At 38.8% G+C, this 19,229-nt stretch overlaps 1 protein-coding gene across 2 annotated transcripts in view; it reads right to left on the reverse strand.

The window, feature by feature from the left end:
- CDH12 (cadherin 12) overlaps window positions 1–19,229 on the reverse strand; it is a 173,118-nt gene that overhangs the window by 78,701 nt on the left and 75,188 nt on the right. Inside the window, exons 3-4 of one of the 2 annotated variants that reach the window (XM_009646725.2) lie at window positions 5,150–5,269; window positions 2,308–2,475 (exon numbers count right to left, since the gene is read on the reverse strand). In XM_009646725.2, the coding sequence (XP_009645020.1) occupies window positions 2,308–2,475; window positions 5,150–5,269 (288 nt within the window). The remainder of the gene's footprint in view (window positions 1–2,307; window positions 2,476–5,149; window positions 5,270–19,229) is intronic. The other variant, XM_035902107.1, reaches the window with a different exon arrangement.

A 19,229-nucleotide genomic window follows, 5' to 3' on the forward strand; every position in this document is an offset into this window, starting at 1 on the left:
TGCTGACCCCCTTCCTTACCTCACCAAAGATCGAAAACTCTACCATTTCATGATCACTAAGGCCTAGACGACCTCCGACCACCACCTCTCCCACCAGTCCTTCTCTGTTAGTGAATAGGAGGTCAAGCAGGGCACCTCCCCTGGTAGGCTCGCTTACCAGCTGTGTCAGGAAGTTCTCTTCCACACACTGCAGGAACCTTCTGGACTGTTTCCTTTCTGCATATTGTATTTCCAGCAGATGTCTGGGAAGTTGAAGTCCCCCACAAGAACAAGAGCTCGCGACTGAGAGACTTCTGCCAGCCGCTTGCAGAATGCTTCATCAACATCCTCATCCTGGTCAGGTGGTCTGTAACAGACTCCCAACAGGGGGGGATGCTCCCCCTGCCCCGAGCAGAGACCTTTTTCCACTCCCCACCATCACTTGGGTCCCTAGCTTCTGCCCGCTGGCAAGAGGACAGGGGATCCTCTGATTCCTGTGGAGCCTGTTGCTTTGGCCTGAGGGATGGTAGGGTGTGACTCCACCAGTCTATCTCCACCTCGCATTCTCTAATGCTCCTTAATCTTTCGATCTCCTCTTTCAGCTCTGCTATCAGGCAGAGCAGATCATCCACCTGCTCACACCTGAGACAGCCACTGTCCTTACCATTCTCCGGTGCAGCTGACAGGCTGAGGCACTCCTTACAGCCAGCGACCTGGACAGCCACATGTTTCTGTTTAGGAATCATTTAGGTTGGAAAAGACCTTTAAGATCATCAAGCCCACCTGTTAACCTAACACTGCCATCCCACCACTAAACCATGTCCCTAAGCACCTCATCTATCCTTCTTTTAAATACCTCCAGGGATGGGGACTCCGCCACTTCCCTGGGCAGCCTGTTCCAATGCTTGATAACCCTTTTGGTGAAGAAGTTTTTCCTAATATCCAATCTAAACCTGCCCTGGTGCAGCTTGAGGCCATTTCCTCTTGTCCTATTGCTAGTTACATGGGAGAAGAGACCAACACCCACCTCACTGCAACCTCCTTTCAGGTAGTTGTAGAGAGCAATAAGGCCTCCCCTGATCCTCCTTTTCTTCAGACTAAACAACCCCAGTTCCCTCAGCCACTCCTTGTGCTCCAGACTCCTCACCAGCTTCCTTGCCCTTTTCTGGACATGCTCCAGTGCCTCAGTGTCCTTCCTGTAGTGAGGGGCCCAAAACTGAATGCAGTATTTGAGGTGGGGCCTCACAAGTGCTGAGTACAAAGGGACAATCACTTCCCTAGTCCTGCTGGCCACACTATTTCTGATGTAAGCCAGGATGCTGTTGGCCTTCTTTGCCACCTTGATACAATGCTGGCTCATATTCAGCATCTTTGTCTTAACATAGATCTTTGTCTTAACATGGTCATTCTTACATGCCTGCAGAAATGCAGTGTATTTTCATACTGAGGAAAAGAAGAATAATTTTTATAGGAAACAAAACTGTGACCTTTCAGGTGTGATTTGATGCCTAAGGAGCATTTATAATACATAAAGTTGGATTACAATTAATGTGCAAGGAAAGAGATAGAAAGTCAAAAGCTGCCATGATCTTACTGCAAATTCACATGAATGTTCTAATACGAATTTGCCTTATTAACAACTTTTAGCAGCTAATTGTTTTGGCATAGTTATCAAGGTTTATGCTTGATTAGTGTCTGCATTTCAAAGGTACAGATATACAAAACTTCAGTAAATTTAAGGAGATCAGTAAGTGACAATCCTGCTAATCATGCACAGTCTATGAAACTTTTTAAATTAGCATACTTCTGAAAAGCCTCATTTAAACTAATTGATATGAAATGTTATAAATTGTCGGTGGGTGATCACTGTTTTGAGGCTGTAAGTGTTTTCAAGGACAGATATAATCTTCTGGGCTAAGACACATAAAAAAATCTGTTCATGAGTATAGTAACAACAATGCTTAGCATGAGCCAGTTTTCTCTTTGGTACCTAGAAGTCTCAGGTTATAACCTTTTGTCATTTGAAGGAGATCATCCAGTTTCCCTGGACAAAATAGTATTTCCCAAATAATTTTTGAAGTGCAAATGAAATGAAGTCTCAGGCTCAGGCTGGTCCTGTGGAATGATGATATATCTCCTCTTAAACATTCAAAGCTCATACTTTCAAATTGAGCTTTATATTATTTAAAAACCCAATAGTGTATTATAAATTTTTTCATCATATATTTTTCTTCTTCCTGGATGTCTACTCCTTATATGAAGGATTTTTCACATTAATACTTTCACTCATGCTTATTTGAAAATTAGTGTATTTGGAATACAACATACTCTTAGGAAATCTGGGTGGGTTGTCATTGACATCCGTGAGAGTAATGTTTACAGTGGTAGTACCAGCTAGTCCTCCCAGCTGTCCTCCCATGTCCTTGGCTTGGATTAGAACTTGATATTGTTCTTTCACTTCTCTGTCCATATTTGGCAAAGCTGTTCTTATTACACCTAAGAGAAGAAATGGAAAGAGAAAGAACAAGTAAACAAAGGGCTATTATTTTCTACTACTGCATTTTAATACTGGATCTCTTGGACCAGGAGTGGAACTCTTCCTAAAGTGTTGATAAGAGAGGAGTTCACATAGCAATATGAAAATCACTCAGGCTTCTCAAAAGTGTGCTCGTCAGCTATTCAACCACTCAAAATGACTGCTGCATTTTTTCAATCAGGACATGAATGGCTGAAAGAGAATGGTGCATTTTCACTAGGGACGTGAGAGGTGTGAACATAGGTTTGTCACACCAGGACCAAAGAATGCTGTGCTGTGCAGAGTAGGGCAATGTAGGAAGAGGTGGGAATGCATTTCAGAGACTGCATCTTCAAGTGTTTCCAATCAGTCACTTACCATCACAGTTAAGCTGTTGTAGGCCAAGACAATATTCCTTGTGTCCTTGTGTATCACAGAATCACAGAATCATAGAATGGTGGGGGTTGGAAGGGATCTCAGAAAATCATCTAGTCCAACCCTCCTGCTAAGGTAGGTTCACCTAGAGCAGGTTGCACAGGACATCGTCCAGGTGGGCTTTGAATATCTCCAGAGAAGGAGACTCCACAACCCCCTTGGGCAGCCTGTTCCAGTGCTCTGTCACCCTCAAAGTAAACAAGTACTTCCTCATATTCAACTGAAAGAAAGGAGGTCTTTATTAGAAGACTCTGCTTGAGAAAGTTTTCTTGATGTAGCACATAGATGCAGTGAAAACTTTAGGAAAAATATAATTAAAATATTATGGCAAGACATTACCAAAATTACTTTTCATCTTCAGTCATTTTGGATAGCTGACATCTAAATAGGTATGCCATAATGATTTCCCTTCTGATATGTTAAGAATATATATGATAAAAGGAAGACTTGTAGAGAGAGAGGTACTACTGATCATAGGATTAACTGATGAGGTTGTAAAAAGCTGTAGGGTTTTGGGCACTCAGGCCTTTCTCTTGAAACCAAATGTATAGGAGAAAATGCATTGCAAAATGCTATATGTTCAGCAACAGTTTTTAGAAAATGGTTAGGTGCAGATTGGTACAGGTAGCATGCACAAGTGAAAAATAAACCATGCTTCTCCTCTAAGTTAGTATTGGTTTAGAAAATACTATTTAGTATTAAAACATTTGGGTTTAAAAGCTGTGTTTTTCCCCTGGCTTTATAATAGGTCTGGAATTATAAGAAACAAACTTTAAGAGTTGTTATCTTTATAACAACTAGCCTCTGCTGTGTTAACAAGTAGGAACAGGAACTGTTATCCTATTGTACTTGTTCAGAGTCTAGAAATAACTTTGACCTAAATCGGCTATTTCTGGAATCTATTGAAAATTCCCGTTGAACTGAATTGTATAACAATTTCCTTTCTCTCCACTTGTAACAGTGATGATGATAATGACAACATTAATAATCACTACTATTTTCTACCTCAGCATACCATATACTGTACTTGCATAGATCTGGAATATGACTAGCAAATACATTTAGATACTGCAACATTATCCTTTTGAACTTCTGGAAACAATCAGTGTTGGTCAATGTTTTGTTTGTTCCAGGCAGAAATATTGAACTGCAAAACTGTAAACATTTGTTCATAATCATGTGATATTAATGAAAAAATATTTTTGTAAATAGGATGAACATTACTAGGTTTCCTCTTGAATGTCATAATCCATATTTTCGCAATTGGAGGTTATATTTTCCACAGGATTTTGCAGCATCCCTGTTATGCTCATTCTAGGAAGAAAAGAGCTACAAGAATTAAAGACTTCCATCATTATATTAGCAAAACAAAATAACAGTAAGTAGAAAAACCTGAAAATGGGCAGATAGTAGTTTGTGAGCAGGAGATGCAGTTCATCCGATAGTTATACCTGGTTTAGGTGCAACTGAGCGGCTTTCTCAGAAATATTCCAGATGGTCTTCAGAAACTGAAGAACTGTCTATCACTCTAGTAGTAAAGTTTCCAATCTCCCACTGTTTATTCCTATCTTGAAGTATAAGGGCATTCTATATATTTTTCTATAAAAAAACCTTTGTCTCTAGCAAAAAAAAATCAATGAGAAAGGATGACACAATGCATGGCATTCACCATGTAGGCTATTGGCTCCTTAACTGAATTACTAAATATAGAAACAAGAATGACATTTAGAAATATAGGACAAGATACTGAATTAACATGTCTACCAACCTCCCAAATACTTCAGTCTCTTTAAACATATTATCCTCTTCTGCCCACACATCCAGTAACCCCAGACAAACATACTATGCCCCAGGAAAAGATATGGGCAGGAGATGATTAGCTGTTCCACAGTCTCAAATTAGCTCTATATAGCAAAACAATCATTGCTAGAGAATTTCTGACTGTAAGTTCAGCAAGTAAAAAATGCTGAGAAAAAAGAATGTAGAGCCAAGTGAAATGGTAAAGCATAAAAAAATAATTTTTCAATGTATACATATTTTAGATATTCCATGACTGATTGGAGGAGCATGTTTCCTTTGTTTCTGCTCAAAAGCTAATCAATACTCAAAAAGGAATCACGCGCAATGTTATCAGCCCAGTCCATATTTATTCACAGATACTGTCCACATGAATCAAAATCCAAAGTTTAAATCTTCCACTGTTGCTGATAAAGTATTTACCTGTCTTCGGATCAATGGAGAAATACGGTTGCCCCTGAAGAATGCTGTAAACCACTCTAGCACTGTTTCCATAAGTGGGATCATCAGCATCTGTCGCCTTTACTTGAAGCACATATGCACCTGCAAAGAACCACAGGTAATCACATTTTCAGTATAGAGCAGTGATGAGGGATATTTCAGACACATTAGTCCTGTTGCTAGTGGATTCTGTTGTAATTCATGATTTACTGGAAACAAAATGAGACTAAGCCAGTCAATTCTTCAGCTCCATGCAAGCAACCATGTAGGTAAGAGCTGAGGCATAATAGGAAGGAAAGGGGAAGCAGCCCACCATCAGAAGATATATATAAACAGTTTACAATGCATGCATTATTTACAAAAACCTTTTTACCCAACACATACAGGGTGGAGGCCTGGGAAAGTGTAATACTGGATTTTGAAAAAGGAGTATGCCCCACAGTTCTGTGAAAAGGTTGACAGCTGCAGAAGTAAAATATGTGAGTTGCCTTTAAAGCAAGTGCTTCATCAAGCAACTCCTGAATCTGCCAGTGAACCAGTTCCTAAGTAACTTAAAAACTCTACTGCAGTCTCCTAAAGGTGGAATTTACATTCCCATTGTAGAAAGAAATTTTAGGTGCTAGGTTCAGCCAGTTGTCTTCAAAATCCAGATTTGAGTCTTCTTCCCTTTCCAGTCCAGTTCTGTAGGAAACAAAAGTACCATGGAGCAAGAACCTCCCCTTGATGCTCTATTTTCAGCCATGGTTATATACCAGAACTAGTGCAATTCACTTTATATTTTGACTTAAAGGGGGCCCATGTCATGGAGCAAAAGAACTGCACATGAAGACAGAAAACTCACTGTAAATGGCAATAGTCTTGCAGAAAAGTCTCGTCCCTCCTGCTGGTTGCTAAGCAATTTACCTGCATTTCCCCACTGCCTCATAACTAAAATAGTGTTAAAACTATAGTCTTCAGCAGAACAAACAGCCACATATTTAGGCTTCTCCATCAGCTTTGAAGAATTAATAGTTTCCTATGAACTGCTTTGCAAATGAATGTTGGGATTTACAATGCTGATTTGGAGTCAGTGAGTGTTAAGACAACCTACAGGAGGAACAGCACAGGGAGGAGGGTTATCCCCACTATGTTTGATTTAAGAAATGTTCTGCATTTGGAGGTCATCTGACATTTTTTCAAGAATATCTGTGGAATACTGCAAGCACTCCAAGACTGCTACTTTTCTGTAAAGAAAACTGGCAAGTTTCAAAGGATGTTCACAATCTAAAATTATCCTTAATGGACTTGTCGAAGTTTATTTCTGGCAGTGTCTCACTGAGAGATGCTCCATGTGAAAGGTCCCATGACCTAGACAGGAAAGTAACTCATAGCAAATGTAGCTGTTTGGAGGACTTTTTTTTTCAGTGAAACCCCCCATCTCTCCATATGAGGATTGACAGCAGTGCTGAAGTGTTTGGAATTAACATTGTAAAAATACTTGCTGCATGATGGCTGATCATACAAGACTGCTCCTCTTACAGGTGTTCATTGAACAACAGAGAATGAAAAGGTATTCCGAGAGATATTCTTTCTATCTCCTGAAGAAGACACAGAAATATAAGTGTTCTTTGACTAACAATCACTTTTTAAAGTCAATAGGCTGATGATGTTTTTAAGCTGAGGGCAAGTTTCATTAAAATCAACTTCTAAAAGAAATAAAAGATTAGCAATGAATAAATGAATTAAAATAAAACATTGATATGGATTCAGTTAACTAAAAGCCTGAGGTTACTCTCTTGATTTTCTGGATGTGGAAGGTGAGGAATAATACTTGTTAGAGAAGACCAAAGTCCAGGTTCAATGTAACAGTTGTGGAAGCAGCGCCTACTCGAACACTTGTGCCTTTCTTTACATAACATATAACTGTAACTGACTATACATTACATAGCTTAAACAAGCCCAGCTGGAGGAATATGTTTTCTTACTGGAATGTCAGACAGAAACTATCTAATAACTATAGAGCATTTGATGGTTTTCATCTGTTCCTGTCCATAAGGACTATCTTTGTAATAGGATCTCCCACTTTAAGCCCTGTCTTCCACTCCAGAAATTCAGGGAGGAACAGCAATAACTTAGTTCTACTCCAGTGACCAAGATGGAGAGGGAAATGGTAGCTTTCAAATTTTTCCCTCTCTTCTCTCCAAAAAGAGAAGCTCACTGTAGGTGTCACCTTTGGATCCTTACTGTTGTGGAAGAAAAAGGGAGGTCTGTTCCTTCTGGAGCAATTACACTGACAAAACACATCATGTTCGCTCACCATACAGTACAACTTCCCTTCCTGGTATACACGCAATTGTCTTTCTGCATTGCTACAGTGTCTCACTATCTTTCCAACCTAAAAAAAAAAACCCCAGTCTATTTTACCCACTGAAAAGAAATGTTACCTTTTAACATAGCGGCCACCTTCTTTCCTCCCTACCACATTGTTCAGTCTTTCATTGTGTTCTGACCTTAGGCTGGTGAGTTTTGCCCCCCTCTGAAGTGGTGGAACAAAGCATCCCAGATGCTGAGGTCTGAGCTGGAACTTCATGACTGAGTGCTCTGCCTGAGAAGTGTGCTGCTTTGGGACTGGTTTAAGACAATAGCTTGCACTTTTGCCACCACCCCCCCCAACCCTCCCCACCAAGGCAGCGCTGGCACACATTCCCAAAGTATCCCCTTGGGCCAGGACTCATGTTTCTGATGCCAGACTGGTTGTTACTTAAGGGAGCTGATTTTAGTTTGTCTTCTGAGTATGAATTGACAACATTTTGTTGTCATGTTACCAAGACCTTTGCTTTGCACCTTGAGGGAAGCAACATTCTCCATAAGAGAACAGGACAGGCAGACCGAGATTTACAAATGCAAGAGTAGAAGGTTAAGTTTCTTTGTACATGCACTTATTTTCTGAAGGTAATCAACAGAGAACTTGCAAACACCATAATGAAGTTCTCCCCAACACTTAAGAGCATCTGATAGAAACAGCAGACCTGTCACACAGAGCACTGGCCATCACCTCAAGAGGCTGAATCACATATTTTACTACAGAATGTTCATGTCAACTAACTTTGGACAACAAATGTAGACAGTGAAAAGTCAGGCAGCGAGGAAAATCTCATGTTACCTAATCAATACTTTTGCAGTACTTTTGGACTTCAGGATATATAATCTGTATGAATTTTGCTTCACTGCACCTCACTTGCAAATTGAAAACACTACATAATGTAAGTCTATATGCCAGCTCTTTTAAAAAAGAATTCTTAAACCTAATATTGTACTGATCTCAAGATTTTAAATCAATATTAACTGATACATTGAAGCTGCAATGAGACAATACATAAATATGATTCAATTTTAAGGAAATTATTTAAGAATAAAGCATTCTGCCTCTTAAGTATGTAAGCTGTTAGTTAAATAATAATGCTTATTTTCCATCAATTTCAGTTACAATTCTGCACCTGTGGTTATCACTATCAGCTTTTCTTTTAAATCTTAGAAGCTTAGTTCAGGAAAAAATAATTACAGTGTACTTTGAAGAGGACATGTTAGATATGCTAGTTTGCTATGCTAGGTCACATTCATAAGACAGATTTAGCTCTAGTAAAATTTGTGCAAAAAATGCTGCAGTCTTTTTTCTTATGGAAAACTTTAAGAACATTTTACCTTTGTATGAACAGTGTGGTTTATTCATTCATTCATTTATTTATAGAATTATAGATGAAATACCAAGTCATTTATTTATTATTTTACTCTATCAAGCCAGTACCCAGAATAAATCTGATTTTGACTCCTTATGGCTAAATGACATTTCATTATTGACATTATTCATTATTTCCAAGAAGGAAAGATGATCTGTATTTAAGTTAAAAAACTGTTTGTTTAATCTCATTAAGCCTACCTTTTTATGCACTTGGTAGAGTATTTAAGTTCTACTCAGATCTGCAATAAAAGATAACTCACAACAAAAAGTCACACACAATGAATAAGATACAATAACATGACCCTAAATTAGTGGAATTCATAAATGTATTTCCTTCAGGTGAAAGAACACAGAAAAAACACACCAAATCCAACAATAGTAATTTATTTTGATACTGTCCCACCAACATTCTTGTCTCTAAAATGGATTTGATGGGTGGACTACTTGGTGGATAAGGAACTGGCTGATGGTCACACTCAAATTGTTGCAGTGAATGGCTCAATGTCCAGATGGAGACCAGTGATGAGTGGTGCCCTCAGCAGTCCATACTGGGACCAGTATTATTTAACAACTTTGTTGGGGACATTGACAGTGGGATCAAGTGCATCCTCGGCAAGTTAGCCAACAACACCGAGCTGCATGGTGCAGTCAATACACTGGAGAGAAGGTATGCCATCCAGAGGGACCTTGACAGGCTTGAGAGGTGGTCGATGTGAACCTCATGAGGTTCAACAAGGCCAAGTGCAACGTCCTGCCTGTGGGTCGGGGCAATCCCAAATACAGATACGGGCTGGGCGATGAGTGGATTAAGAACAGCCCAGCGGAGAAGGACTTGGAGGTATCAGTGGATGAAAAAAGTGCATATGAGCCAGCAATCTGTGCTTGCAGCCTAGAAAGCCAATCGTATCCTGCACTGCATCAAAAGAAGCATGGACAGCAGGTCAAGGCAGGTGATTCTGCCCTTCTACTCCACTCTGGTGAGACCTCACCTGGAGTACTGCATCCATCTCTGGAGTCCTCAGCACAGGAAAGACATGGAACTGTTGGAGTAGGTCCAGAGGAGGGCCACAAAAATGATTAGAGGGATGAAGCACCTCTCCTATGAGGAAAGGCTGAGAGAGTTGGCGTTGTTCAGCCTAGAGAAGGGGAGGATCCAAGGAGACCTTATTGCAGCCTTCTGGTACTTAAAGGAGGCCTACAGAAAAGATGATGAGGGACTCCTTATCAGGGCCTGTAGTGATATGACAAGGAGTAATGGTTTTAGACTGAAAGACAGTAGATTTAGATTAGATGTAAGTAGGATATTCTTTACTTTGAGGGTGGTGAGACACTGGAAGAGGTTGCCCAGAGAAGTTGTGAATGCCCCATCCCTGGAAACATTCAACATGGGGCTTTGAGCAACCATGGCAGGGGGGTTGGGACTACATGATCTTTAAGGTCCTTCCAACACAAACCATTCTGTGATTTACAACTGAATGCATGGATTGGTAACACCAGATAAGAAAAACTTTACAAAGTATACTAAATTAACACAAATTAAATACTACTGACAGTATATTCATCGGCTTCTCTTAAGTTCCAACAGGTTTAGGTAAGAAATGCTCAATTAAGATATTCAAGGAACCTTAATTTTTCTTGTTATACTGTCAGTATTCATATATATTTAAGATGTTGGCATGCGAGGTATTGAATGTGTTGGGGGGGGGATTTTTAATAAGCAAAGTTGGTAATTTTTCATAAATTTAATCCATGAAGTGTCTCAAGAGGCTGCAACAACAGATACGGCAGTAAACGTGTTTATCTGGTTTTGCAAAGCTACTGTGGGTGAGACTGGATTTTGGAGCTCATTCCCTGTTCCATCATTTGTTTCTTAAACCCTAGCAACAGCAGATTAAAACCAATCAATATCCTTTTTACAGAGCAGTGATCACCTCCCCTTCTTTCCAAAACCACTATGACCAGCAAGTGGCTCCTACTACATCACCAGCAGCAGTTTCCTCCAAACCAGAAATTATTTACCAAAACAAAGATTTGCTGAAAGAGTGAGAGCCAGAATGAGTGCTTTCACAGCACTACTTACAGTGGAGTTTATGTCATATCTTATAAGACTTCTACCATGTAGGCATCTACACTCATGCCAGGCACCCACAGCTTTGCAGCCAGGGGCAGTGCATGGGGATCTTGGTAGCACTGGTCTGCATGTACCAGTGATACACAGGTGAGCATGCAAAACACCACAGCTGAATCCATACCTACGTCTAAGTTCTCAAGCAAAAATGTGGCATTGCAAGGTAAAGGAAGCAGAGAGCGGCAATCAGCATGCCTGAAAATTCTGCCGTTGACCTAGATGTCTGATGATCCCTGCACAGACCAATTCTTAGTTGTCTAAAAATATTAGTTTAGATATTCCTAGGTACATGCTCCAGGTAATTCAACCTTATTACACAAAGAAATGCTGATTTATAAACTAGGTTTTATTAAAGCAGACATTCGAAGCCATATTTTAGCCTGATAAATAGAAGGCACTGAATATGAAAAATAATCCATTTCACAGTGATAGCAGTTTCAACTGTATTAATTCATCTGTCAGATCTTTTACAACAAACAGATAATATGCAAAGATTATATTTTTATGAGAGATCAGGCATGTTTTTTTATGTGCCTTCAGTCATTTACTAACTTAAATACATACCTAATGTTCTAAACTGGTTTTCTGAAATTGGTTTCTCATCCTTTCAGTTTTATCAAGCATTGCCCATTGTATCTAACAAGCTTTTATTTTATTGCAAAGCATAAAACCAATATACTTTTTAAAATAGACTCTAAAATCTAATTATTTTTTTCCAGGCAATAATACAGGGCGCTACAGCTGTAAATCTTTAACGCACAAAGGTAGTGATGGAGGATTATATTTACTATAGCTCATGACATTTTAATTAAAATATGTACTTACATTACTACATGGAGTAATCAAATGAACAAAAAAATAAAATATTTTTTGTTGTTTGGAAATGCCTTATATGATAGTGAGCATTTAAAAAGTCTTGTATTTTTAATTTTTGATGTGCAATCATAAAATATGTGACCTAAGGCATTCTAAAATGCAGAAGAATGGAATGATCTGCTTAAGTAGTTATTTATGGTTTAGAAAGAAAAGAAAGATAGTGCTAAACCATTCACATGGCTCAAGGAAATGGTATGGAATTTTAATGAAGATTATATTTTCTTTAAAATAATAGAGACAATATTGAGGACTAACATATTGTAAATAGTTGTTTTAATCACAGCAAGCATACTGGCCTGAATTTTACTCTGGCTGAAGTCCAAAGGCAATCCAGCAATAACTGCAAATAGGATGGGGCCCAAGATCTCTAACTCATTGGCCAAACTGACTAAAATAGCACTAAAGAACCTTGTTGTTTATATTAGAATGACTGGAGGGAACTACAGAAGCCTGAGTTTATACCATAATAAGAATGTTTATGAAATAAGGATTTGACTTCTATTACCATTTTTTCTGACAGTCTTTCATTAGTAAAAATGCTACTTTGCCAAAATCAAAAGATTCTCTGAAAGAGCAGTATTGATTAGATCTCTCCCCATCCAAAAAGTACTAGAAAGATATTTCAAAATTTTCTCATACACCCAGTTTGATATTTTCAAATCGCTTATGAATGACTAGTCAAAATTTGTTAAATACTTACTCCAAAATTCAGACCATCCTCAATTTCAAAACAGAACATTTAATTTATTGATTTATTCCCCTGATTTTTTCTTATAAAAGATTAAAATATTCAGCTTTTGTATCCTTTCAGCCTGGAAATAAGTTTTGCCATCACCAAAGTACAGGTGGGATACCTTGCTGGCTGTGGAGCTACTGTTGGCTTCCAAAAAAACCAAGCAGGAAATCTTAATTTTTTATGTTTAGTTCATTGAACTGAAGGGCATGACCAAGAATTCACAAAACAGCTGGGACTAGATAAATTGATTATTTCACTGTAGAGAAAAATGAAAGGATTCAAGACTAAGAGAATAAGAGAACAGATTTTTTTAGATATGATGCCTGCAAAAATAAGGTATACTCAGTAGAATTGAAAAGATGAAAAGAAAAGGAGATGGCAATATGTCAAGTCTTTTCTCATTACGATTAGCTTTCACTAGGCCTGCAAATCGTATTAAGTTTGATAATAAATGCCCAAACTCAGTTAAGTGCTGGTAGTGCATTATTTTCCACAGAAAGTGACAGGACCTGCTTTGAGGCTTTGAAGAGGCAAGAGAGGGCTGGATGGGAGCAGTATGGTTTGGGGGTAATTGAGAAGGGAAGGGATAGCAAGTGAGAATAGGACTGTAGCATAAGTGCTCCGCAGGCTCTGGCTGGAGCCCCTCTCCACATAGATCAGAGGTTCAGTCATAGGAGGTTGCTCAGGCCCTTGTCCAGCCAAATTTTGAATATCTCAACTGACAGAGATCCCACAACCTCTTTGGATGCTCCTATGGGATCCTGTGAAGCAGGTTCCTGAACAAGCTTAAGTGTCCTCTTTTGAAGTCCAAGTCTGTGATTTGTCTCACTCAGTTTTTTCCCCTGCCTTTTGTTAGTAGGAAATGAATGAGACATCATATGTGAATTTCCATGGAATTAACTTTTTGTAATGGACTGTCAGGGTAGTCCCATCTACTCATGGTGAGTAAAGATCAAAAACCAGATCTGCCATAAGCCTTCTTTTTCTCTTTTTTTCCCTCCACATGGTTTTCTTTTAGTTAGAAGAGATGCCGTCATCTTCCTGTACCACCTGTCCCCTACCACGTGTATGATTTCGTGTTTTTGTCACTCTGCTGGGAGTTGTTGGTGCCTAGCAATTTTGAAAGAAATCAGAAGATTGTGCAAACATTTTTTTAGATGTGCAGGAGGAAGGAGGGGCATACCTGATGGCATAGAAACTCACTAGCACAATATTCTTCCTAAACAATTCCCAGACTAGTGCTTTGGCAACCCAAACAATGTCCATCCTCTTTTCAGAATTCAAGTAAAAACCTAATCAACCTTTCCTGTGTTTTCTTTTTTTTAAGGGAAAAAAAAAAAAAAAAGGAAGAGTGAATTTATGATTCACTGCAGCACTACATTGCAATTCAGATCAGGAGATCCCCTGTCTCAATAAATATTCCCCTGACCTGCCACTGGCAGTTTTAGCAAAGCTCCAGTACTGGGAGAACATGTGCATCTGTAAAGAGAGATGCTGACATTGCCCTTTTGGGGCTTATCTGTTATAGAAGAAATTACCAATAATATGTTTTGAAGATATACTCCTGGAGCTGACTGCCGCTAAAGTAATGTGAGGAAGGCATATTTTACTTCAAAAAAACAGTTTCCAGTTTATGTATTCATAGCTGTGCAGCCCTGATAATAACAAAAGCTTGCTGGATCCATCAATATCTTCAATACTAGACACAATCAGGGAAGCACGCTTTTCTCCTGTTTTGCATTCCAGACATCACACTGAACATATATATATATTTCTCTCAGCTGTCAGAAGCAGCCATGTCCACAAAAGCAATCCTGCCATTCCCTGTTGTAATTGATAAAGAATGGCAGCTTTTTGCTAATACTTTTGCTGTGCTGGTAGCTAAAAGCAGCTGTTCCAAGTCTCAGCATTTAGTGCATAATCAAACATATTTCTAGTATCTCCAGAATAACATTTGATTTACAGTACTAACAATCCAGGGAGTATGGAAGCTGGCTTTGTTAAGCTGAACCACATACAAACTCTGATTTCATCTGGAAAACAATGCTTTAAGTGCTGAGGGTTTTTTCCTGGTATATTGGAAGACACAGCATTGTGCAGAAGATTTTTGTTTCTTCTTCCTTGTCATAAATGCTTTATAAAGTAGAAGTATGGTTTTAGAAAGAGTCAGCACATTTTATTGCCCACAATGTTTTTGTCTCTCAAAGTCTTTCTTGCTAATTAATTAATAGGTCCCTTTCTCCTGGCCATCCCTGTCTCCCTCCTGGATGATGAGGGTAAACAGGGGAAACCTACAGCTGTGGGGTTTTTAGATAATTATTTATCTTGGAAATCAGCAAAGCAATTATTTTCTTTTCCCTTACTTTTTTCCTACCCTCATCTGTTGGAGTCAGCCAGAGTTAAGACACTAAGGGCACACAATCTGGCTAAGCTAATAATACTCTGTTAGCGATGAATATTCATTTAATTTATTTATTTTTATTAATTTAGGCTATTTATTTATTTATAATGACATCCAGCTGCTTATACAGTCCCGAGGCTTTGATAATGTTTACAGAGGTTGCACTTCTGAAGAAAATGAGGAGCTTGAAATAGCAGCTAATAGTTTATACCCAATATGCATATAAAGGAGTAACCTAGTAAAGTAACTGCTGGAAATAACACGCAAGGAGAGCAGCACGAGAACCAATTAGCAAATACTGAGCTTAATATCCATCCATTTGAGAAATACCTCTCTTGAGAGTGATTTTTCCTTTCTGTTTTCAAGTTTGTGGTTTGTCTTCATCTTACCAATGTGACAAAAGATCCCCTCACATATATGAAATTTAGCAAATAGAAAAACTGAGCTTTGACTTTTACTTTTAAATCTTGACAAACTTGATAACTTTTTAGACCATGACTCTACAGGGACTTAATTTTGCCAGTATACCCATCATGGCTAGAATGTGGAAGACAAAAATAACCAGTACACCCTCTAACCATGATAGCTATGCTGGCAAAACCCCTACTGTGGATGTCTCTGTGCTGATAAAAGCATGCTTTCATTGGTTTATTTTATGTTTTGCAGGGAGGTGGTGTAAGCCGTATTAGAAGAAAGAACCTTTCTGATATCAAATGCTATGTCTGAACCAGAGGACTTTGCCAAAAAAGCTGTATGAAATTAGATGTGCCCTGGGAAATAAATATTTTCTTCAGTGGAATTGTGAAATAATAGATGTTAGCCATACCTGATGTACTGAAACCTTAAGGGCTTGAGGAAAAAAGAGTCAAGCCCAGAATAATAGCACAAAGTTGCTATTCATTTATTAATCTGTAAAGTGGTTTCAGTATGATAAAATATTTTCCAGATGCAAATGTTCAAAGAAAAGGCTAAGTACTAAGCCCAGTTTGAGTGAGGAAAATGATATACTGGAACTGATTCCTAGCTTTTGAATGGTAATGCAACTTGATGGTTGTCACAATGTTTAGCTATACAGCACTTAATATCAGCTGCATGCCTTTCAACAGTATTCCGTCCTTCTAGTGCCCAGAGAAAGTGTACCAGGAAAAGAAGCATTTTCAAGCAATCCAGGAAATGACACTCACTTTTCTCATGGAAAAACTCCTGGAGATTCTTAAGGTGTGGCGCAAGTCTTGAAATGGTGACAACTGCATCCCCCCCCCGAAATGTATGCCAAAAATGGTGGACATCACACAAAGAATTCAGGAGAAAGCATGCCACAGTGTACTTCCATTATTTACTGTTTGAAGTTTTCATGAACTGGAGTTTCACACATCAATTCTTCAAATGTCAAATGATTTATTCAGAATGTAGTAATAAGAAAACTTGAGCTTTACACAGGACACACCAAAAAATTAGTGTGAAATAAATGTCATTCATATTGAACGTCAGTTAAAGGGACTTTGGTTTGATTCTCAGTAGATGTTTGGATGGCATATGGAGGCCAGTTTGTTTCGCTTATTTAATCAGAATACTGTTTTGAAGACATTTCTGCTACTTCAAGATCAAAGCACTTAAGAATCCATAGAGTTTTACTCTATACATTTGCATTAAAATTTAAGATGTCATCTGATCCATTCAGTGACTTAATTAACAATTTCTATACTATTCTACATAGCTTCCTACATCTACATCCAACTACAGTAACCTTCAGCGGTGATAGTGGACAGTAGCCCCCCATACCCATGATAGGGGTCTGACTATAGGGGCTTCAGAACTTTTAACGACATGGATGTCCTCAGGCCCCACAAAAGATTCTCCTCGTGCAAACTCATTTGCAAGAATAAGAAAAATGGTAAAAGAGGCATTGCTACTCCAAGTGACATCAGGCTCAGCCTCCATCACAAATGGTATTTCCAAAAATGAAGTGGAAGAAATCTATCATCTGAAAACACTCAGGATAACATGGCCCTGTGTAAGTCCTGGCCTGATTCTTAGCAGCGGTTAGTTTAAACCCTGAAACACAAGCCATCATATTCTTTTCAAACATCTCTTACCTTTTACCAGAACAGTTGGGCCTTCCTAAAACAAAGCTAATGAACTAATTTCCCTTTCTGCAGGAACAGGGTAAAGAGTAATGAACTGAACATACAGCAGGGGAGACAGAGGTTTTTAATGGACAGAGACAGCTTGCACAGGGCTGACTGCAGTGACTCTCCTGTGTTCCCTCTCACCAACACCATCCCTGTTGTAGGAATAACCCAGCCACTTATAAATGTACAAACTAAGGTCAATTTCAGATTTCCTTGGTAATTCACAGCAGTTTAGTGGACTTTGCACAAGAAGCTGAATCATCCTTGGAGCAGAAACTCCTGAGAGAGAGGGGCAACAAACAGCTGGCAACAGGAGACAGTGCAGGCATTCAGGTTAAGAGTGTTTGATCTTCAAACAGAGCCCTAATGCTAACTGTAAGCACATAATTAATTTTTTTAATTTTTTTTTTTTTTTTACTAGAAGGATTGTAGTGTCAGTATCTTTGGAAGTTCTTGAGAACAGATTAGACATTCATTAGGAATGACATATATGTGATTGATCCTCATGGATATGCATTAAGTGAATTTGAGATCCCTCCTAACCCTAGCTTTGTGATTCCATGCACTGTATAAAGAGACATCCCTCCCCTCAGACTGTTACTATGTCTTTGCCCTTGTGGCTATGACAGAGGTGCCCCTGTGTTAGTGTTTTAATTTGGTTCAGGACTACACTTTTGAAACAAATCTTTCAATTGTCCCCACTTGCTACACTCTGGTTAATATGTGAAGCACTTTTTAAGTGTGCAAACTGGATTATTTTAGGGTGAAGCTATGGTGGAAGGTATGCTGTAGGTGTTCACTTGATGCAACGCAGCTGTTAATAGGTACGTGTTGACTCCAAGGGGGCCAGATGATAATTTATTTGAAACCATGAGAGTAGATATACTCTGGATGCCAAGTTCTCAGCAGTCAATGTTTCATCACACAAATCTGCTCCTATTGCATCATATTACTGTCTAGTATGAAGTAGGTAGAACTCTTTATTTGTACAGCAGCAGGAGTAATATTTCTCCAATCCTTTTTCAGAGCCTTTAGATACTACCATAACAATACCTAGTTATAGTTACTATTTCATGTAGAGAACAGCTGAAAATTGATTAGCAAAAATATATGAAGTTTTAACTGAAGACCGAAAATGTTATGGTAATACTACTGTGCATACTATGCCAATTTAGCACTGCAAATGTAATATTTCAGTGATTAGGAGAGAGAAGAAATTCAAACTGCAAGGTCAAATTAAACATATGGAAGTTTTAAATACACCCAGGTAGCTGTGACCATGACTCTCCTATCTCAAATATATTAGTGTGACAATACCCTTCTTTTCATGTGTCTGCATTCTGTTTTTTTTCTAAAATCATATTACAACTCTCTAGTGTACCAGTCAGATTTGTTATTGATCTGAACAGTAAATCCAATTTTGTATTTACTTCACAATTTGTATCAGTATAATGCCTTGACAATACAGTATTATTAAACAAAACCTCAAACGTCCTTCACAGCAGGCACATTTCTGGACTGTGTGCTGCCAGACTAGGGACTTACAACCAGTTTTCTTAAGAAAAGCTCAGTGAGCCAAAGAAAATGTCAGTGTTTCACTGGAGGAATGCACTTCCCAGGCATAAATACAAGGATGTTCTTTGCCAAAAGGTCACAGAAACATGCTTTTCACTCTTTTCTGCCTTACTAAGCACATCTCTGTTTCAGAATACTGCTGGCAGAGTTTTTCCTCAGCATCAGGAAAGACAGCGACTGCAGCAGAAGACTGGAACAGGATGATCTTGTCCTATTCCTACTTCTATACTAGACTGTTGGTCAACAAAGTATTTCACGATTTCTTAGATTCTCCATGATGCAATGGAAACACGAGCCTTCACACTTACGGTGGTAGAAGCTGTTCTAAGACAGTTCAATGTGTGGTGATTTTTGGTGCTCCATACTGTGGTGATAATAGAGAGGTCTTCTATTATATCACTGGTCATGCATCGTGGTTTAACCCCAGCCAGCAACTCAGCACCACACAGCTGCTCACTCACTCCCCCCCCCACAGTGGGATGGGGGAGAGAATTGA

This window comes from Egretta garzetta, unplaced genomic scaffold, assembly GCF_000687185.1.
Source record: "Egretta garzetta isolate BGI_Z169 unplaced genomic scaffold, ASM68718v1 scaffold109, whole genome shotgun sequence".
In the NCBI taxonomy this organism is placed as follows: Eukaryota; Metazoa; Chordata; class Aves; order Pelecaniformes; family Ardeidae; genus Egretta; species Egretta garzetta.